General features: G+C 52.8%; 2 protein-coding genes across 5 annotated transcripts in view; one reads left to right on the top strand and one right to left on the bottom strand.

The window, feature by feature from the left end:
- The window catches only part of Bik (BCL2 interacting killer), an 18,205-nt gene extending 8,984 nt beyond the window's left edge, over positions 1-9,221 (top strand). Inside the window, exons 2-5 of one of the 4 annotated variants that reach the window (XM_055626828.1) lie at positions 5,940-6,099; positions 7,641-7,739; positions 8,236-8,353; positions 8,754-9,221. In XM_055626828.1, the coding sequence (XP_055482803.1) occupies positions 5,945-6,099; positions 7,641-7,739; positions 8,236-8,353; positions 8,754-8,846 (465 nt within the window). In that variant the 5' untranslated portion in view covers positions 5,940-5,944 and the 3' untranslated portion in view covers positions 8,847-9,221. Of the gene's footprint in view, positions 1-5,377; positions 6,100-7,640; positions 7,740-8,235; positions 8,354-8,753 lie in introns of those variants that run through there. The other 3 variants (XM_055626826.1, XM_055626827.1, XM_055626825.1) reach the window with 3 other exon arrangements.
- A 1,995-nt stretch (positions 9,222-11,216) lies between these two features.
- Mcat (malonyl-CoA-acyl carrier protein transacylase) lies at positions 11,217-21,692 on the bottom strand. The gene is made up of 4 exons (XM_055627255.1): positions 21,249-21,692; positions 19,390-19,477; positions 16,015-16,232; positions 11,217-12,415 (listed from the first exon to the last, which is right to left on the bottom strand). Exons 1-4 carry the CDS (start codon positions 21,660-21,662, stop codon positions 11,963-11,965), a joined length of 1,173 nt encoding a protein of 390 aa, XP_055483230.1. The 5' UTR covers positions 21,663-21,692; the 3' UTR covers positions 11,217-11,962.

The raw sequence follows: 21,692 nt of genomic DNA, 5'->3' as shown, positions 1-21,692 counted from the left end.
GGGGGGGGGGGGGCTGGCTGGAAGAGAGAGTGATTGTAGCTTGGCACTCAAGGCGGTGGGGAGTCTGGTGGCCCACACTTCAGGGTCAGCCCCGAGGCTTCTGCCTGGTGGAGCTCTGTTGGAGAAGGTGTGGCAGGGGTGGGGTGGGGGAGGGGCTGGCAGGATGACTGACAGCAGGGTGATGCCATTACAGACATCCGGTAGGACTCTACCCAGCCCCAGGGCCACAAGTGTGTTTGCTTCCTTTTTTAAAATCATTTATTGAATTTTATTTTATTGCGTTGACATGAGGGTGTCAGATCACCTGGAACTGATTACAGACAGTTGTGAGCTGCCATGTGGGTGCTGGGAGTTGAACCCGGGTCCCTTAGGAAGAGCAGACAGCGCTCTCAACCTCTGAGCCATCTCTCTAGCCCCTCTGTTCTGATTCTTGACCTTAGGTGGACACCGAGGCTCACGGGAAAGGCTTACATGAGCTGGTGGTGGAAGAGTTACACTGGACACAGAGGGAGCAAATCCGTAAGCTGAGCTGGGCCTTGCTTACACTCCCATCAGGTTTTAACAAGGGCAAGCCATCTTGCCTGGATAAGGAGCTGCAGCAATGTGGCTTCATTATCTCCACTCAATAGCAGGTAGGGAAACTGAGTCCCAGGGATGGGAGCAGGGGAAGGTGAGTTGTTGAGGTTAAGATGGTAACGAGGTGAGAGTGGAGTCTGTCCCATGAAGATGGAAGAGCCTTGGAGTCCAAGAGGGTTCTAAGGAAGACAGAGATGGGTGCCTGACCCTTCAGCAGGTCTTGGCATCAGCAGCCATCTGATGCTGGGGATTCTGGGAATTTGGGCCATCGGGGCAAAGGATCAAGGTGAAGGCCAGGTGTCCAGCTTCAGGGCTGATGTTCCATGCCGCTGTGGCCCCTGCCTGGGATGGGCTGGAAACATGGCTCTGCTCTGAGGTGGGAACAGCCCAGCCTGGAGCTGAAGGCGAAGGGTGGAAGGGTTGAGGCTGTGGTTTGGGGAGAGGAGGGAGAGAAGGAGGGGACAGATGCAAATTAGGGCCTGGTCTGCTTTCCCAGGGAAATGGCTTTGCATGCTGAGTCATCCCTGGCCTGAGCCTGGGGCACTTAGGTTCTGGATACAATTTTAAAGCCCCCCCTCATAAGCGAGCACACCCACCCACAGGCATACACACATAGACACATGCATAAGCACACATTGCTCATGCTGCTTCTACTCTGTACCATGCCAGGGCATCTTGGTGGTAAGCGCGGCTGTGTTTCTCTTTACCTGCATCTTTGATGTTATTTATTTATCATTTTATTTTTGGTGTTTTGAGATGGAGCGTCAGGTAGCTCAGGATGTCGTCTAGCTTGCTATGTAGATCAGGCTGGCCCTAAACTCTCGCTCCTCCTGCCTCCACCTCTGAGTGTGTGTGTGTGAGATCACAGCCTGTGCCATAACCCTGTTTCTTTCACATCCTTTATTGGAGGAGTTTTAGAGTTTCTATATAAAAATTTTACAAAGTTAATGTGACCTGAAGCTCTCTTTTTCTTTTCTTTCTTTCTTTTTTGTGGTTGTTACTGAAAAAGTTTACTCATGTTCAACCGATTTTGTTGTTGTTGTTGTTCTTGGTTTTTTGGTTTTGAGACAGGGTCTCGCTGTGTAGCCCTGGCTGTCCTGGAACTCTCTGTATAGACCAGGCTGGCTGGACCAAACTCACAGAGATCCCCCTGCCTCTGCCTCGTGCTGAGGTTAAAAGTGAGTGCCACTGTGGCTGATCAGGGAAATCATTTTTGCTTGGTGTGTGGAACTAGTTGACTTTGGCATCTTGGCCTATGTCTGCTAAGTCATAGTACATTCCACAGTACTGTGAGTAAGTGCCTGAGACACTGCATAGACACATACCTGCCGACCTGTTGGAGTCTTAACAGGTCGGCAGGGACCCCCTGGGTGTCCTAATGCTGAGCCTTGACCTTGACCCAGAGACCCGGCTGTTGGACATATGTGGCTTCCGCCTTCTGGGTGAGCGCTGCATTCTCCTCACTGCCTTTCAGTAAACTGGCAGTACAGTGGCATGGTCCATGAGGTCAGGCTGCCCCTGTGAGATGGTGGCACCGGGGGCATTGGGAATGGCTCCTGTGAAATGCAAGTTCATTTCATAGGAACGGGAGAGGGCTTATCTATTTTGGCACATTGGGGCTCCAAGTGGCTTCAAGCCAGGCTAGCTAAAGACCTGTTGGCATCCCTATTTTGCAAAGATCCTTGATCTCCCTTTTTTGTTTTTTAACTGCTGCCAGGCACTCTCTGGGACAAATGTGTCAAGAGTTTTGAGGTACCTGTGTGAGCAATGGGTGAAGCCACCTTGCCTGGCCCGTTTCTCGGGTCATGGGCTAGTGGTGTGGGGGCCTTGCTCTGTGTGCAGGTGCTCCAAGCAGGCGGAGCCCCCTTGCCTCCTGCTGCAGCCCACAGCTTCTGCCTCCCGGCAAAGGTGTTGCCTGGCAGGTGCAGCTGCTGTGGCCGTGTTTACGCTTCTCATCCCTGAAGCGAGGCGCCTGTGAGATTTGAGCTTTCGTGGGGGACAGATGTCAACCTCTCCTCTACCTTCCTCTTAGGCAGGGAGACAGCTACCTCTTTGTTGAGACAGAAACTCTGGACGTGTGTTCTTTTTTTTTTTTTTTCACTCCTGGAAGGAAGAACAATGCTGTCCTTATATGGCTTCTCAAAGCCCGGAGCTCACCACGCCCTCGTGCCTGCTGTTGTGGCTGATGATGTCACCTTGGGTGCACTCAGCTCCTTGGCCCCACACATTTGAGGTACACTGCTAGCACCCACCCATCTCAAGTCAGCCCTGGGACACCGGGAGGGCCCCAGCTTATGTTCTAGTCCCGAGAGTGCCTCGGCCTCCAGCCATCTCTTTCTTTAGTACAGGGGGTAACCAGTGAACGCATGCTGGGGTGTTGGGTCCTCAGGAGGATGGCTTTGTGCACTGCGCCCACAGTCCGTCCACTTTCCGATGGACACTGGTCTGCCTTGGAGAAGGGGTGGGGAGTCTGGGGTCACTGTCCAGCCTTGGCTCAGCGTGAACTTTTCCAAGAGCCAGAGTTCTCTTTGAATAGAAAATCGCTTTCAGGGTGGTTCTGGTGAGTCTCTGTGTGTTGCGGGGGATGGAACCAGGGTCTTGTGCATGCCAGGCAAGCGCTTTGCCCCTCGCTGGGTTGTTGGGAGGTGAAATAAGGAGTCTTGACAAGCACTCTGGGCACCACCGGTGCAGGGTAGAGAGGCAGGCTCAAGCCGGCAGGACCTTCGGACAGTCTCAGGTTAGGCGCCAGGAGTGTGTTGGATACCAGCTGCTTATGGATATACTGAGATATACTGAGAGCCAGGACTGGAAGATGGCTGTTGCTCTTCTCAGCACCGAAACAGAAAGCCAAGTCCACAATCCTGGGGCAGGGGCAGCAGAGACAGGGTCCCTGGGGCTTACTGTCGAGCCAGAAGTGACTCCAGGTCTAGGTGAAGGACCCTGTCTCAGAAAAAGTTGGAGACAAGCAAGGAAGACACCAGTGTTGACCTCTTGCCTTTCCTTTTTCTTTCTTTCCTCTTAAAATTTTATTTATTTATTTATTTATTTATTTATTTATTTATTTATTTATTTATCTATTTATTTATTTATTTAAAGACAGGGTTTCTCTGTGCAGCCCTGGCTGTCCTGGACTAGCTTTGTAGACCAGGCTAGCCTCGAACTCACAGAGATCCACCTGCCTCTACCTCCCAAGTGCTGGGATTAAAGGCATATGCCACCATGCCTGGCCAACTTTTAGCCCTTTCATGCATACTGTATACCTCCCCTAATACACACACACACACACACACGCACACACACACACACACACACACACACACACACACACACACGATATATCATGGGGATGAGGTTGGAGCTTACTCATGGAATTCAGTTACTGTCACATATGGGCTGAAGGTAATTTATATGGAATATTAAGTAATTCTGTGCATGGTTTAAAGTTCCCAGACTCTGAGCCGTCAGACACATGGTATGGTATTGGGACTCAGAGTTTTGAATTTTGGATTCTTGGGTAGGGCTGTTAAGAGTCCAGGTCCACACCAGCACTGCCTTGATGCCATGGATGGAAGGCAGCCAGGTGCCATGTGGGGTGAACTACGGTGAGTCAGGCGCAGCCTGCCTCAGTGGAGGTGGAGCCATTACTGATGTGGGCGTCACCACTGTGGGAGTTCAGGAAGCCTCTGACCACAGGAATTGGAAACTCCGAATGGGAGTCTGAACCCCCTGGGAAGGCCAGGAGTGGCTTACTGTCTTGCAGTTGCTCTGGCTAGGCTGTCTACTGCCCTTGGCTGGCTGCTGTAGCTCTGGCCCTCATCCTTGCCTTGACCACAGTCAGGAGGGGAGTCACCTGGGGTCTTTTTTTCTTTTTTTCTTTCTTTCTTTTCTTTCTTTCTTTCTTTCTTTCTTTCTTTCTTTCTTTCTTTCTTTCTCTCTCTTTCCCTTCCTTCCTTCCTTCCTTCCTTCCTCTCTCTTTCTCTTTTTCTTTCTTTCTTTCCCTCCCTCCCTTCCTTCCTTCCTTCCTTTGTTCTACTTCAATTGTCACTTTATTGCAAGATGGTAATATGGCTAATTACAGGCTTGTATTTTAGTCATGCATCAAGTTGCTGCTAATTGCCCATTCAAAAGCGATCACCAGACCATGTGATCTGGTGGAGCAAGGATTAGAAATCCCTGCTGACTGGCCAGTGGACTTAATCCGCTGAATGGACCCCGATCGGTTCTTAGGGAAGGCACACTGTCATTTCAGTGGACAGAAATACAGGAGGAGTTCATTGTCTCATGGACTGGTTCACATTTAGTCACCTCTCTCTGCCAGTCTCACCCTGAGCATTTTCTCACTTCACAGACCCAGGCCTGGGTGACTTTCTGAGGCACACAGCCTGTGTGGAGCAGGACTCTGGAGGAGCTGGGGCGGGAGAGTTGAAGGATGGCTCAGCAGCTCAGAAAAAGTGGCCACAGAGGCAAGAAGGTTATTCTTCAGTGTGGGGCAGCGGAGTCCGACATTTCCCCCCGTTTCAGGGGTCAGAGAGAGGAAAGTGACAGTCACGTTTTTCTCTCACAGGAGCCTTCAGTCATGAAGACCTGGAGACATGGGAACTTTATTGTGATGCATGTTATGTGTGTGCAAGTGTGTACATGAAGTCAACATCGGGTGCCGTCTCCCGAGGAATATCTTGGGGTTCCCTCCAAGATTTACTTGTAATTGTGTGTGAATATGTGCATGAGAGTGTGGGTACCCTCGGATGGCAAAAGAGGGCTTCCGATCCCCTGGAACTGGAGTTTATAAGCAGTTGTAAGCTGCCAATGTATACAGGTGGGAATTGAACTCTGGCCCTCTGCGAGAGCAGTCTACACTCTAAATGGCTGAGTGGTGCCACCAGCCCTGACTTGGGTTTCTGAGATGGGATCTGGGGCCGACAGCTCCCTGATGAAGCTGGGCTGGCTGTAAGCCCCGGGGACCCTGTTTCCACCTCCCCTGTGCCGAGGTTCCTGGCATGTGGCACTGTGCCCAGCCTTGCGTTCTGGAGATCTTCAGTTAGGTCCTCCTGCTTGGATGGTAAAGATGAGCACTTCATCCTCTAAGCTTCTCCCAGCACTTGGAGAAACTTGGTTTGAGGCTCAAGGTCTGGTGACTGGGTACTGTGTCTCAGAGCTGTGGCTGGGCAAATGGTATTAGCAGGCTCTGTGACAGACTCATCCGAGGTGCAGAGGAGGGTCAGGAACACTCATACTCCAAGGCCTTGCAGTCCTCATGTTCCCCACATACCAAGCGCCTACTTTGGTCTCTTGTTCTGATCCCCAGCAGCCACCATTGCATAGCGCTGGGAACCCAGCCACACTGGGCCTATTTTATCCCGCAGAAGACATGTCAGAGGTGGGACTCACGGCCACAGACCTCAAGACTCTCCCACATGAGCAAGGCCCCGTGGCCTCTGGGGCTCCCAGCGTGAAGGAGACCGGAGGTGGAGAAAACGTTAGTCCTATGAGAGACTTGGACCTCGAGGAGTGCCTGGAGGGCAGGTAGGGCCCCTGCTGACTAGCTAGCGCCCTCCTCCGGACATAGGTTGGAACAGCACCCTCTATAGAGAGGCGTGGGACAAGGGTGAGGAAGGAGGGTGGGAGAGAACAGTTTCCTGGAGGTGCTCCCCAACCCCACAGGGCCTGTATCTTTCCTGGGTGTCAGAACCAGCGCACTGCGGCCCGAACCTGGACCGTCTGGTTTCACTAGCAAGGAGCCATGTGTGTTGTTGTCGCTCTGTCCAGACGGGGAAGGCAAGGTCCCTCCCTCCCTCCCTCTCAGGCTTGCTCACTTCCTAGCAGAAGGATCTGCACACAGGCAGGTCAGCCCAGGCTCTCCACATGCAGCCCGCAGGGTGTCTGCCACTCCGGCATGGGATTAGGATGTGGCTATTTGGATGTCTGTCTTCTCACTTTCTGCTCCATTCCTGAGTAAAGGGAAGCCTGGGACAGTGTTTTCCTGGGGGTCTCCCAGGGTATAGGTGGGACCAAAACTTCTCAACCCGGTTGCCAGACAACCTTCAAGGATCCTGTCACCATCAGGAATAGACCCGGGATACTGGGTGGGTGGTGCAGGTGGCCCTGAGATCCCCTGTACAGGGACTTTCCGGTGAACTCCTGAGTCACGGGAGTGGAATGTGTGGGCAAACCCCAGAAAGGGCTTAGCCAGGCTGGTTTCAGTGTGTGTGTGCGTGCATTCGCCGCACATGGGCGTATCTCCTGTTTCACTGGAGAATTTGTCCTTTTTAAAAGAAGATTTGTTTTGTGTGCCTGCACGTATGTGTGTGCACTGCGCACATACCTGGTACCTGCAGAGCTCAGAAGAGGGTGTTGGATCCTCTGGAACTGGAGCTGCAGATGGTCGCAAACCGTCATGACTTCTGCAAGAGCAACAAGCGCTTTCAACTGCTGAGCCCTCTCTCCAGCCCCTGAGATTTTTCTTTCAGTGGAAGGCATGCACCACCACGCTGGGCTCATTTGGGAATTTGGTTTCACAAGTGTGGCTAGGCAAGGTCCTGGTTAGCTCGTCTCCCACCTGGAGAAGGTGCAGACACAAGTGTTTCAGGACTGGGAACCAGGGGCAGGTCTTGGAGCGGGAGGATAGACTGAGAGCCTGTAGGAAGTCAGCTGAGGGGGCCTCAGAGCATCCCCACCTGCCCCCCCTTCCAAAGCCCACTGGGTAGACCCCTTGCAAGATTCTCTAGGGGAAAGTTTGGGTGCTGAAGTTTCCCTGGAGTGAGCTGCCCTTGACTTCCAGACACTGCTCGTACTAACATGTCTGACTTCACAAGGCATAGGCTGGGACAGGTCCCCATTGGCCTCTCTGCCTAACGTCTCAGCAGCCTGTGGCCTGCCCTGCAGGGGCATATCTGAAATGGCTGTATTCCAAAGTGATGAGAGGGACACCGGGAAGGCTTGCTGCTGGCCCCCAGTATCCCACTGTGCTTCTCTCTCTGGGCCTCGAGTCCCATAGGAACTGGGCTGGGTGGGTGGTCTGGCCTCCCCAGCAGAGACACACCAAAGTGCCCTGTGCCTTCCTGCAGAAACCGGGTGGCCCTGAGGCTGGCCTGCATCGGTGATGAGATGGACCTATGTCTGCGGAGCCCCCGTCTGGCCCAGCTGCCAGGGATTGCCATGCACAGGTAACCAGCTGCCCCGCTGGAGCCAGAACCAGCACAGGCCTGGGCCCCGAGGGAGCCCTGCAAACCTAGGAAGGGTGTGGGAGCTCCCAGGCAAGCTTGAAACCCCTTGCTTCCGAGCCTCCACTTGGGTCCCCCAACCCTCCCTTGGGCTTTAGCAATAGGTCAGGCACCACCCAGGGCCTTTCTATTGCCCCCATCGAGCTGGGCAGTCCTGAGAAATCCCAACTCACAAGGCAGTGTGGGCTTGGCCCCAGAGGCAGGCCCTCGGTTGGTCTTCCAGGGGCACAGGTATAGGACTTGCTCAGGGGCCTTCGGAGTCAGGGATGTTCCTGTGGCTGGCTCTGGGCAGAGATCTAGAAGGCAGCCTGGAACAAGTGGAGAGGGCAACGTGCCAGAGAGGCACAGAGACTCTGTGGGCCATGCTGTGATGGGCACATGTGTAGGCTTCCAGTGCCTGCTGCTACAGTAACTACCTTGCTCATTTTATGTCTTACAGACTCACTGTCACCTACAGCCAAATGGGTGTCAGGGGTATTTTCCGAAGCTTGACTCGTGGCCTCACCAACCTTAGGGAAAACATCTGGGCCTGGAGGGTCCTGACTCCTGGAGCCCAGGTAAGAGCCTTAGGGCCCCTTGTCTTCGTGTTATCCTTCCCATAGGGCAGCCAGCAGCTCCTTAGCCATGCTGTTTCGCCACGGTCTCTACCCCTCTATAGCTTCTTCCCCACCTCTTTCTGCACCTTCCCCATCCCAGCAGCCTTAGTGTGTGCTTGACTGACTAGTGAACTCAGGAAGGTCAAGTTCACACTCAGCAGTGCCTTCTGGCCCCTCCTGCAGGGCCTCCTTCTGGCAGAGAGGACCCTTTCAGCCGTGGTCTCACGGTGGCCTCCCCTGCTCCCCCCACTGGCTGAATGCCCATGTCCCCCACTTGTGCACAGGTGCTTGTCCCCAGGAGTCGACTCCTCACACTGGGCAGTCCCTGGGCCTCACTCTCCCCCTCTTCTTGGCCCCACAGGTGTCACCCGACCAGGACCACGGACAGCTGTTTCCCATGGTGCTGCTGGTCCTCTTGCTGCTGGGTGAGGCCTGGCATTTGCAGCTTCAGTGAGGTCCAGTGGGGGCAGGGCTGGCCCCTGCCCCTCAACTACCCCCTAGAGGTGCCGGCACCCTAACTGTGGTGTTTTCTGACTACCCCCCCCCTTTTTTTATATTTAACTCAGGATAGTGCTGACATTTCATACAGGTTTTCTGGGTTTTTGTAAGGCAAATGAATTCACCTCAGGGACATTACTGGCTAAAAGCCCCTGAGGCCTGGCTGGCCCCTCTCTCTTGACCCCTGCCTGCCTTCCTCTCTGCAGGCTGGTCCTGTGGCCATCAGTGGGGGGAGTGCTGGACACACCCCTGTCTGTGAAGCCTTGAGGCACAGAATCTACTGGACTAGATTCCTTTGGGGTGCAGAGTTCAATAAAGTGTTGTTTCTGGATGACCTCCTCTTAGGTCCTCTGTGGGGCTGTGGCAACACTCGATGTAGATGGTGGAAGGAGGAAAGAATGGCCTCTGCCCCTAGTCCTGTGTATCCTGCACACCCAAGGGCCCTAAGCAATCCTCCTGCTCCTCCCTCCCCCTGGGGTTTCTCTGTGTAGCCCTGGCTGTCCTGGAACTCACTGTGCAGACCAGCCTGGCCTTGAAAGCAGAGATCTGCCTGCCTGTGCATCTGTGTTGCCATGCCCAGCTCCACTATCTTGTCCCCTTCTGCTTGTCGTCCTGGTGGGGAAGTGTGTCCATCTCCTTTGTGTGCAGTACAGCTCTTGTGAAAAGCTGTGTGTGTGTGTGGGGGGGGTGAACTCAGGCACACATTCAACACTGCGCCAAGGAGCACCAAGGGCCTCCACCTGGAGCTTTGCTTTCTCTGCCATTAGACACCGAAACAGTGTGCTTTCCCACAGAGCTACCAGTGGCTGTGACCACTTTCTCTGGCCCCCTCCCAATTGCCCTCATTGTGTGGCCTTAAATTGTCCCATACTTACCAGTTCTGGGTTAAGCTTTGTTGAGTCCCGGTCTTGTGCTCCCTTTTCTACCTTGGCCTTACCTGGTAGCCCCGGTGTCTCTTCCCAGGATGGGACCATGAAGCAAATGATTTCCTGAGAAGAGCCAGTTTTAGAGATGGGGCAACCTGGCATCAAGAGCAAGGGTCAGGAGACTGGTGAGACCTCAGCCTGAAGGGCTGTGACCAGGGTTGGCTGATCCAGGTTGGCCACCAGAGCTGGCTCATTCCCTGGGACAGGAGCTAACTCACTGTGGCTGTGAGTCCTCCAGGGGGCTGGGGAGATGGTGGCAACAGGCTCTGCTCTAGAGATGGGAGGAAAGGGTCTTCGTGGCCCTGGGCAAGGGTAGCTGTCACTCAGTGCCTGTGGCCCACCTGTTTCCCACAGAACCACCATCAGCCCTGCGAGCCTCCTACCCACTTGGCCACAGGCTCTAGGCCCTCTCTTCAGCAAGGCAGCTGTGCCCCTCATTCCAGGCAGTGGGACCCTGAGAGCGTACTTAGAGCACCAGGCACTCCCTTCTCAGGGTGCAGGTCGGAGCCAGCTTCTCTGGGCTCTTTCCTTGGCTATCAGAACTGGCATCAGCCCAGGAGGTGTTACCTCCCATCCTCTCACAGCTGCCCCAGGCCTCATAGGGTCGCCACCTGCTTTGGGCACAGAACTAAACACCAGAGCCCACAGCAAGCTGCTTAACCAGGTTGCTAGTCTTCCGTGAGACCAGCCCTCGTTAACAGCAGCACTACGGTTGCTCCGTACTGCTCAAGACTGGGGACAAAGACTTGTCACATTTGTCACAGAAGCTTCAGCTGACTTGGGGCGCGGCTGGGATGGAGGTTCTGGGACAGTGGGGCAACTCCCCTCAGGTGATAAGGCTGTGGGAGTGTCTGGGCCCTGTCAACGTGACCATACGGATGGACTGACCACCTTGCTGTGTGCTGTCATGAGATGCCATGGTTCAGGTCTACAAGACAAGCTGACGTCATGTTGGGCTCAGGAGAGGCAAGCCCAAGCTTCTGAGAAGGCAGAGCCTGATCCACAGACGGGCGCAGGTGCTCCAGACCCAGGGCCCATGGAGGTGACCACAGGAGGAGCCAGTCCTCTGTAGGCAAGTGCCGACAACTTTCCAGAATCCTCATTTTCACTGCCTGCTTGGGGCCAAGCCTCAAGCTGAGGAGCTAAAGCCTCAGCTGGGCAGAGGTATTCACTCAGAGCAGTGCAATCTGGAGGTCACAAGGCCTGTAAATACCACAGCCAGGACCAAGGACAGCTGCACAAGAATGGAGCAGTTGGGTGTAGGACAGGTCCTGTCCAGAGGCTGACACCCCTGCTGAACACTATCCAGCTTGGCAAAGGCCTCCCAACAACAAACAGGTTCATGGGCTTCGTTCCCAAGACTCGTCCTTGTCCCTGAAGGAGAAAGCCAGCCGGGCAGCTTAGAATGGCTCACGTTTATTATGTGTCTCCCCAGAAGCCTTACTCCTCTCCAGCTGTGGAGCAGGCTGCGCTCCCAGGGAAGCCATAGACGCAGCTGAGAACACAGTGACCACTGTCCCATGGACAACTTGGTGGTGGTGGGAGTCAGTGTAGATGAACTGGGGCTGGCCTAGGGAGGTCAGGGGCCTCAGGCAGCCTTCCTGCCCAGACACAATACCACACCTTACACTGAGCTCCAAGTTTTTCTACAAGGGACCACGCAGTATAGGGCATACAGCAGGCACATAATATGTGCTTCTTGGATATGTTCGGCATAGGAGACTCAATCGCCCCACTGTAAAGTGAGGAGAGGACAAAGTGGCTGCCAAAGACACCAAACAGACTCAAGGCCAAAGGAACTAAGGTCTTGGCCCAGGGTGAGCATGTCATAGGTGCTGCAACAGGCCTGGCGAGAAGCTAAGCCATGTGTCCACAGCACCCACGGGGCAGGTGTAAGGCTGCTCCAGGCTAGCCATCCCTGTCGTCACTGAGAGGCACGGTTGGGTGCAGAGGCGGAGCAGCGTGCTGGCTGGGCAGACAGTCTGCTCAGGAACTCTTTCCCCAGCAGCCGGGTATCTTCTCAGGTGGAAGATGGGCTCAGTCACAACACTGGCACTCAAGGGCTATGCCCTGAGGGAAGCCTTAGCCACAGCCAACATGGCAGTGACCAGTGTTGAGTCTGAGGAAAAGAGGCAGGCACAGGGGCTCACACCTGGGGGCCATTCCACCCAAGCTCCGAGTGGTCAGGGTCTGTGCTGCTCTGCATCACATCCACGTGGTTGTAGGACTTCCAGGCCTGCCTGTTGCAGTTCTTCAGGATGCTTCCCAGCTGCCGCCCGGGGCCCACCTCAAAGGTGCTAGGGAACTCCGTGCCCTTCTTCCGCTCATAGATAGCATGCATCGTCTGTTCCCACTTCACTGGAGACACCACCTGCTGCCCCAACAGCTTCCGGATGTGTTCGGGATGCATGTATTTATGCCCACTGACATTGGCATGGACAGAAACCAGTGGCTTTTTTATGTCAATCGTGCCTAGAATTTTCACCAGGGGTTCCACGGCTGGCTCCATGAGGCAGGTATGGAAGCCTCCACTCACCGGCAGCATCTTGGTGCGCCTGAAGTAATACTTAGCAGAATTCTTCCGGAGAAACTGCAGGGCCTGGAGGGAAAAACAAGAGGAATCTCTCTGAAGCAAAGGTTCCAGCTGTTGCTGGTATCCTCGTGCTATGCACAGCTATGTGTGTATGTCACTGGGACAGAACCCATGGGTCTGTGTGTACATGTGAGTATGCGTGTGTGTCACTGAGATGGAACCCAGGGGTCTGTGTATGCAAAGCAAGACTTCTACTGAGTTCCATCCTCAGCCCTTGGCCTTTTGAGACAAGGCCATGGTACAAAGCCCAGGCTAGCTTTGTACTCACAATCCTCCTGTCTCAGCTTCCCGAGTGCTGGGATTACAAAGTGTGAATCACCACATGTGGCCCACAAGTCCTTCAGCTCTAATCTGAGTTCACTCTTTCAATTCTAGTTAAGCTGGTTGTACAGTCAGTGTCCCACAGTCTGTCTCTTCTTTCTTTTTTTAGCTTTCCTTATTTTATGTGCATGAGTGTTTACCTGCCCGTGAGTTACATGCACACCTGGTGCCCAAGGACAACAGAAGAGGGCACTGGATTCCCTAGACCCGGAGTTAGGATGCTTGTAAACCATATGGTTCTGAAAACCGAACGTGCGGCTCCTGCAAACACACGTGCTCCTACCTCTGCACTGTCATCTCTCCAGTCCCCTGGCGGTCTCTTTGTAGGGACTCATGCTCCCCTGCCCCAGCTGAGCAGTGGCCATATATGAGTAGAAATATAGTCTGTTTTGGCCTCCAACTGGCCAGTGTGGTGGCTCTCACCCTCCTCATCACCCCTGAAAAGGCACAAGTTCATTGGCTCCACACGGCTGCTGGACAGTGGCATTCAACTATGATGCAGAGATGGGCTGGAGTGATAGCTTATCAGCTAAGAGTACACAGCACTCTTGCAAAGGACCTGAATTCGGTTCTGAACACCCATGTCTGGCAACTCCAGCTTCAGGGGATCCATCACCGTCTCTGGCTTCCAAATGCCTATACCCACATCTAGACACATGGACATGCACACAACTCAGAGGAAGTATTCTGTTTGTTTGCCTGCTCCAAGCCCACGCCCCTCTCTATACTGCCTGCAGGACAGGCCCTCACAGGAAGACCCAAGCCCATTTCACCAGATCCTTGTCCTTAGGGTCCCAGGTACTGGTGTCTGCTTTGAGGCTCTCCACAGAAGAAAAGAAGACTTCCTATCAGCCAAAAGCCTTGCTTGAGAGCCCCTCAGTTTAAAGCTTAAAGCCCCTCAGGGGCCAACCACAGAGTCTGCAAAGATGTTTCAACAGGGGATGTCCTTCTGTGGCCCTGGGACACAGCTGGGCCTACCAAGCGGCTTTCTGACAGGAGGACTACCCACTCTTCGGGCCCAGTTCCCAACAGCATCCCAAGCCTGTTCAGAGGCAGTCAGGACGGCCCCTGACTTTACCTCTGTGCCTCAGTTTCCTCATCTATGAATGTGAAAACAGTCACTCACAGGCTATGGTGAGAGCTGTGCTTGGCACAGAGGGTCGACGATCAGGTCAGAGATCCTGAGGCTCTCACACCACACCACCCACTGTAATGACACCGAAGCCACCTATCCTTCAGAGTTTAAGAGGTGCTGCTTTTGGCTGCTTGTCCCTCTAAACCCTATCACCTGACAAATGTACACTGCTCACCCGGGCATGGTAATGGGACCATTCTAACCACTGAACACCAACCTCCTTCTTGTCTTTAGTCCAGCAGTCAGCCACAGGGTGAGGATCCAAGCCACAGAGCCTGGCAGGGCAGCTGTGTGCTCTATGCCATGAGAGGTCAGAGTTCTGTTTCCAGTCCCTTTTCACCCCGGTGCTTCTACACCCACTGAGGACACACCTCAGGACTGGGAGACTCCCTGACTCTGGAACAACAACCTTCCCACCAGGCATGAATTTGACCTCATGCACAGCTGCTCGGTGACACTTCCTACGGCATGTGGTCCCCAAGTGCTTCTCAGGGAGGGTTCTGGGCTAATCAATGGCAGAGCCCTGGCAGCAAGGCCAGTCTCTAGATCCAGAAGGCTCCTCTATAAAGCCCTAGTTCTACATAATGCCAAAGGCCAAGGAGCTTTTCCATAGCAGTTGATGGAAATGGGGCTCCATGCTCGGTGGAACGCCAGCCTCCACCTGGGCTTTTTGGGGTAGCACTACCAAGGCCACCTGAGTAGTCCTTGGCTTCTTAGCCAGGGTCCCCCAAGTGTAGTATGCAGACTGGATGTGATGGAACAGAGTTCTGCCTGCCTGGAGCCTCCTGAGCCACTTTCTACACTATTCATGGGGTGAGTACGGTGACCCTCGACCTTGTCAAGTTAGTCACCAAGGGGCTATGGTGGTCACAGGTGTAGAGGTGGCATTTGACTACACCTGCAAAGGGGACACAAACAGTGGGGACAAAATGACTGGCCAAGCGAGGGAACCACTGACAAAGAACTGTGTGTGTACAGTTTTGTTTGTTTTTGAGATAAGGTCTCACCATGTAGTTCTGGCTGGCCTGAAACTATGTAGACCAGACTGTCCTTGAACTCATAGGGATCCTCCTGCCTCTATCTCCCAAGTACTGAGACTAAAGATGTTCACCACCACACCAGATTATATGCTGTTGTTTTTGAGACAAGGTTGTAGGTAGTCCAGGCCAGCCTTAAACTTATTAAGTAGCCAAAGCTGTCCTTGAATGCCAAATCCTTTTGTTTTCACCTCCCAAATGCTGGGTTTACAGGTATGTGCTTTCAGCCCAGCTGCTGGACTTCAAATTTAGCCTTCAGTGGCAAATGCTTGAGGTAGAGTGACTGTGAGCATAGGCTGTGACCACAGGGACAGTAGCACAGGCTACACAGAAAGACTCTCACACTTCTGGCTTTTGTTCTCCATCTCCACTCCCTTTTGTGTGAAATGGGTTAAAGATGCCTAGGTGGCGGACTGGCAGTGAGGGAGCTAAGACACATGACAACTCGCCCTTACATGGCTTCTGGCTGTGCTTTCTTGGCACCTCAAGGTAACACTAGGTCCTCAGCTGCCACTTCCACAGGGCTCCCGCCCCTCCACTCAGGCCCTTAACCCTTGATCTGCCCCTTACTGTGTTCCTGGACTGGTGTGGCCTTGTCACACTGCTCCTCCTTTCACAACAGGAACTCTAATGGGTCTGTGTCCCTAGTGCTAGTACACAGAAGATCCTGATAAGTGACACTTGGAGGAGAGGACTGAGCACTCCAGAGCAAGATCAGATGCTTAAGAAGCTAGGCAAAAAAAAAAAAAAAAAAAAAAAAGCCAGGCCAAACCATCGAAAACAGTTCCTCCCTCAAAGCAAGCAGCCAGACTGCATGCTCTTAAGAAGCCAGAATATAGCACGGAAAGCCCTGGACATGGAGTGGCCTGGCTCTTTGACCTCACCCATGAGCCAGGTGACTGGTTCAGAAATTCCCTGTCTGCAGAGGAACAGGCAACATCCTGGCTTTTGCTTCCCTCTACTGCACTCACTCTGCCACACACGCCGTCAGCCCTCAGACGTTTTCTCCAGACCATGCTCAGTAAGGAGCCCACTCTTCCACTGGGACCTCACAGGTGTGCAGACTGCACAATGGACTGGAGCCTGTGAGGGGGGCTCCCATCAACACTAACCTCAAGGTGTCCTGAGATGACCCTGCAGTCAGGAAAGAGGTAGTTGGACACCTGGCACACCGGGTTCTCTATGCCCAAAGATTTGCAGTGCTCCCGGGCTTCCATGCAGGCAAAGGAGAAGTTGGACTGACGCTGGCCGAGGACTGACAGCATCCCACTGGGAACAGCTTCAGATGCTTCTTGCATGGCTTCAGCTCGGACCTTCACTGCATACAGACCTGTCCAGATAGAAGTGCGTTTGGAAGTCTCATGTGAAGTGGAGGTTGAGCCATCATCAAGGGAAACTTGACAGTGGTGCTGACTGCCAGTGCCAGGGACACAGTTCTAGTTCTCTTTCTCTGCTGTGCTGAGAGGTCACATCCAGCACAGAAGAACATGCACTGCACAGGATCGACCTGAGCTCGCATGGAAAGCCACGTGTGGCTGTAGTCTACAACCCCGCAGAGTGGAGGGTGGGCAGAGGAAGGCCTGTTGCAGGTTCAGGGCGAGAACGTGTCTCAGCGGAATGAGGGCTAAGGCACGTGGTGTTCTTCTCTAGGTCTGTTAGTGCACACAGGTCTGCGGACCTGCACCCACACGTGTGCACACAGCCACAGAGAGAAGTGGGCAGGAAGAGGGAATTAGGAACAAAAAGTGAAAAGCAGGATGACGACTATATTAACTTGGGCTGGAAAACTGCCTCGGCATTAAGGGTGCTTGTATTCTCGCAGAGGACTGGGGTTCTGGTCCCATTCCCCACACGTGCTCTCTCACAACTGCCTGCAACTCCAGTTCCAGGGAATCTAGGGCCCTACGACTGCACACACGGTGCAAACTCATGCAAATACACACAGACACGTATAGATAAATCTTTAACTCAAGGAGCTTCCTGCCTAGGGCAGGACTGAAGACTCTTTTTGGTTGTAACAACTGTGAGAAATTCTGTTGACAGTGAAGGGCAGAGACCAGATGCTATAAGGAGATCCCTACAATGTTCAGAAAAACCCCTAAAACAATAGTCTCCTGGTCCCAAATACCAGTGTGGCTGCTTTGGAGTCCAGGGGAGCAGAGAATTGGACTTGGAGCCACATCCTCAGGTTCAACTTTTAGCTAGTAATCCAGACAGTGGCATCCACTCTGCCTGGGCTGTTACAGAAAATGGGAGTTGTTATTTGGGAGAGACTGAAAAGGAACAATAAAGACCACCAGACACACAGGTGGCTGTAAAACTACATACAAGTACACAGACTCCATAAAACAGACTGTCATAAACTGGGCAGGAGCAATGCACGCAAAGCATGAGACTCCAACACTGCCATAGCAGGAGGGTAGAAATGGGCTCAGGTGAAGAGTGATGACAAGGCTGCACCCAGGCAGGCAGCTTCAAGACTGAGACAAGGGGAAGGGCCATGGCAGTACTCCTGTCCTCCCCAGTGTCTGTTCCTTGGGCAGGATAGGCTGACAGGAACAAGGAGAGACACAGGCACTGCCTGGGGCTTGAAGGAGACAGAGAACCAAGGGGCCAGGCTCATACTTTCCTCTGTACACACCACTCACTCACACATGTAGAACTGTGACAGGAAGCAGGAGAAAACACACTGCAAGGTAGAGAGAGGGTATGTGTGGACATCTCCATGTGAGTGGTAAGTGATTATGACACATGCCACAGGAAGACATTTAGCACACACCTGTGAATGCAAACTGCACACAAAACTACAAAGGTAGTACTTTCAGCAGGACATGGAAACACTGCTATCCCTTCCATGATAGTAATATGCTTTAAAAACAGCACTGGAGTGGAGATGCAGCTCAGGGGCAGAGTGTTTGCCTACCATGCTTGAGGCCATAGGTTCAATGCCCAGTGTCTCTCACTCAAGAAGACCTCATTCCCATTTCTTCTTCCTTCAACACCAGTAGGCTCTAATCTGCCACTGGATTCATGTCTTGTGGACACATCATATTACAGTTTAACTACACAGTGGCTCTCCTATTTACATTCCCAGAAACAGGAACCTGGGCTGATTTCTAGACACCCTCAATCTTCATCTCCCACAGGGTATGAAGTGCAGTTCATATGGGCTGTCATTCATTTCCCTACTGTCGTTGTCTCGACTCTCTAGAAATGTGCGTTCAAGTCTCTCCTTTGTATTGAACCATACATCAGACTTTAAACCAACGGACCAACCAGTCAAGCAGGCACTTGTGTGCGTTCTCTCTCTGTGTATCTATTTCTGCCTCCCCCCACCCCACATACTCTCTCTCACACATAATTTTACCTAGGCTAGACTTGAACTCAAATATCCTCCCCCCTTGAGAAAGGGTCTCACTATGTAGCCCTGGTAGATCTAGAACATGCTATGTGGGCCAGGCTGGCCTTGAACTCACATAGACCCACCTGCCTCTTTCTCATTCTCCAAGTGCTGAGATTAAGGGCACAAGCCCCAAGCTCAGCTCACGCCATCTTCTTACCACAGCCTCCTGAGGAGTTGAGACTACAAGCAGATGCACCAGCGCCCAGCTTCAGCAACACATACCTTAGGAGACAGGGCTGGAGAGATGGCTCATCAGTTAAGAGTACTAACTGCTCTTATACAGGACCCAAATTCAGTTCCCTGCACTCATGCTGGGTGTTGAAAGTGGCTTTCACAAAGTATTATTATTCAATAATATTCAAAGTATTCATTTACTCTTTTCACCATAACCCTTATGAGCATCTTCCAAGTGTGACAGGCACAGAATGTGAATGCCTTAAGACTGCAGAGGGCTGGGAGGCAGTGGGGCACACCTTTAATCCCAGCACTTGGGAGGCAGAGGCATCTATAGAGTTCATCCAGAACAGCCAAGGCCGCACAGAGAAACTGTCTCAAAACAAACAAACAAACAAACAAAAACCTCAACTAAAAATAAATAAGCAAATAAACAAAAATAAAAGACTACAAAAGAGGGCCAGCAACAGGGTTCAGTGGTTAGAGATAACTAGGGCCAAACCTAACAATCTAATTTCAATCCTGGAAATCCATACGCTGGAAGGAAGGATAGACTAAATCCTAAAAACTGTCCTGACATCCTCACATACACTGAGGCACATGCATACATGTGCACACACAATTTTATTTCATGTAAGTAAAAAAAGAATGCAGGAGGCAGTGGAGGAAGGCAGCCAAAGGAACAGACCTCATGAGATTACGCATGGAAAGAAAACCTGCATTGACCCCTTCAGACTTCAAAGTGGATTAGTGGAATCTGGTCCTTGAGCTCCAGTGTCACCTGTGGCCTGTGCTCCCTTCCCGACAACCTTGGAGTGGGAGTGGGTCCAGCACCACTGTCCACAGAGCCCCCTGTCCCCACTGAGCCCAGCAAGAACACAACCTGCATAAGTCACACTCCTTTGTGTACCTTCAGAGAACTCCATGGCTCCAGCAAACACGAGGGCTGCAAACTCTCCCACGCTGAATCCAGCTGCAGCAACACAGTTCTCGATGACCTGCGGAGACAGAGCGGAGCATGAGGCTGAGTCCTCAGGAAGAACTCAGTCCTGGGATGTGCACCCTGGAATTGGCAGGGCAGTTAAGCGTCATCTTGAACTGATTCTACAGGCCTCATACTCCCTTTTACTGATGAGGACCTTCCCTAGCAAGGCAGGCTAAAGTTGAACCTAGCCACACCACGGGCCTGAGTTCTGGATCCTCTTGCCTCTGCCCAGAGTGGCTTCTTGGGCATGTGAGGTACACAAGTTACATGCACACTGCCTATGGCCACTCATGACTGTAAACACAGTACTGGGGGAGGCTGAACTGAAAGGGTTATAAATTCAATGCTAACACAGCTACATTCACAGTTTACCTTCCCACGATCAGCACCAGTTAACATGTATTGTCCAGGAACTATTCTATTTTAACAGCAAGTGAAATCACGTGCTCTTAGTATCTGCTACTGACTGTGGAACTCAGACAGATATGCCTGCTCTGCCTCCTGAGTGTTGAGATTAAAGGTGTTCACCTCTAAGCCTGGCACCTTCTGTTAACTTTTTTTTTCTTTTAAGATTGTATTTGTGTTGGTGTGTGCTTGCCAATGGAAGCCAGAAGAGGGCAAAGGATCCCTTGGAGCTCGAATTACAGGCATTTGTGAGCCAGGGTCCTGCGGACTGAAACTGACTTCTAAAAGAGCAGCAAACAATCCTAAAGGTCAAGCCATCTCTGGAGCCCTCAAGTCATCTTCTTAGTCCCTTTCATTTACCGAAGTCATCTTTTAAAAACATTTTTAAAGGGCTAGAGAGATAAGCTGGTTCAGCAGTTAAGAGCCATGGCTGCTCTTCCAGAGAACCCAGGCTTGATTCCCAGCACCCACAGGATAGGTACAAACTGTCTCCAACTTCAAGTCCAGAGGATCCAATGTCCTCCTGTGGCCCCTGAGGCCACCAGACACACATGTGGTGCACAGACATGCCTGTGAAACATCCACATATAAAACAGATCCTTAAAACATTTAAGAGTTACTCTAACTCAAGCTCACCTAAAATCACATGCCCTTACCCCAGTGTGTACTTCCTTCTCTGACACACATCTTTAAAAATATTTTAATCAATTTTTATGTGCATTGGTGATTTGCTTACATGTACTGTGCGAGGGTGCCAGATCTCCTGGAAATGGAGTTACAGACAGTTGTGAGGTGCCGTGTGGGTGCTGGCACTTGAACCAGGGTCCTGTGGAAGAGTAGCCAGTGCTCTTAACTACTAAGCCATCTCTCCAGCCCCTCAAAAACAAAACAAAAAAAGATTTATGTGTATGGCCAGGTGTGGTGGTGTATGCCTTTAGTCCCAGTACTCAGGAAGGAGAGGAAAACTTTGAGTTTGAGGCCAGCCTGGTCTACAAAGCAAGTTGCAGGGTAGCCACGACTGTTACACAGAGAAATCCTGTCTTGGGGAAAAAATAAAAAGATTTATGTGTATGAATGTTTTGTCCGCTTGTGTGTTATGTGCACGTGGTGGCTTCTGATACCCGCAGAAGCCATAAAATTGTGTGGGATCCCATGGGAGTGGCGTTATGAACGGTTGCGAACCACCACGTGGGGCTAGGCACCGAACCCGGGTTCTCTTAACTTCTGAGCCATCTCTCAGCCCAATACATTTATCTTTAACGTACTATGTTAGCTCGGTGCATTAGGTGTGAACTGAGGGGCAGAATGGGGGCCAATAAGAACCAGACTGAGGATCCCGAGACCCAGCAGGCGGGTCCGGTGCTCTCTCCTCGGCTCACCGCCGGCTGCTGGTGATGTAGCTTCTCCACGGCGGCCAGCGAGGCCACGAAGACGGCGGGCTGGCAATGCACCGTGCGGTCCAGGTCCTCCTGAGGCCCGTGGAGACACAGCTCCAGCAGGTCGTAGCCCAACACCTGGTGTGCAGCCTCGTAGAGCTGGCGCACGCGCGGGAAGCGGAGCAGGCCGCCACCCATGCCGACCGCCTGGCAGCCCTGGCCCGGAAAGAGCAGCACGGAGCAGCGCGCGGGCGGCCGCCGCGCCACCGCCTCCGGGGCTCCCTGCTCGGCCGTGCTGGCATCCCGCAGCAGCTCCGCCACGTCCACGGCGTCCGGCGGCGGCTCCCGGAGGGTCGAGGCGGCGCGGCGGCCCCAAGAGCCCCATGACCACCCGGACCGAGCTATCCGAGCAACCATAGTGAGAGGCAAAGCCGGTGTTCGTTAGCG

This window comes from Psammomys obesus, unplaced genomic scaffold (genome assembly GCF_907164565.1).
Source record: "Psammomys obesus unplaced genomic scaffold, mPsaObe1.curated_primary_1811, whole genome shotgun sequence".
NCBI classification, from domain to species: domain Eukaryota; kingdom Metazoa; phylum Chordata; class Mammalia; order Rodentia; family Muridae; genus Psammomys; species Psammomys obesus.
Note: the sequence above shows the minus strand (reverse complement) of the source record. Positions and strands in the feature narration are given on the sequence as shown.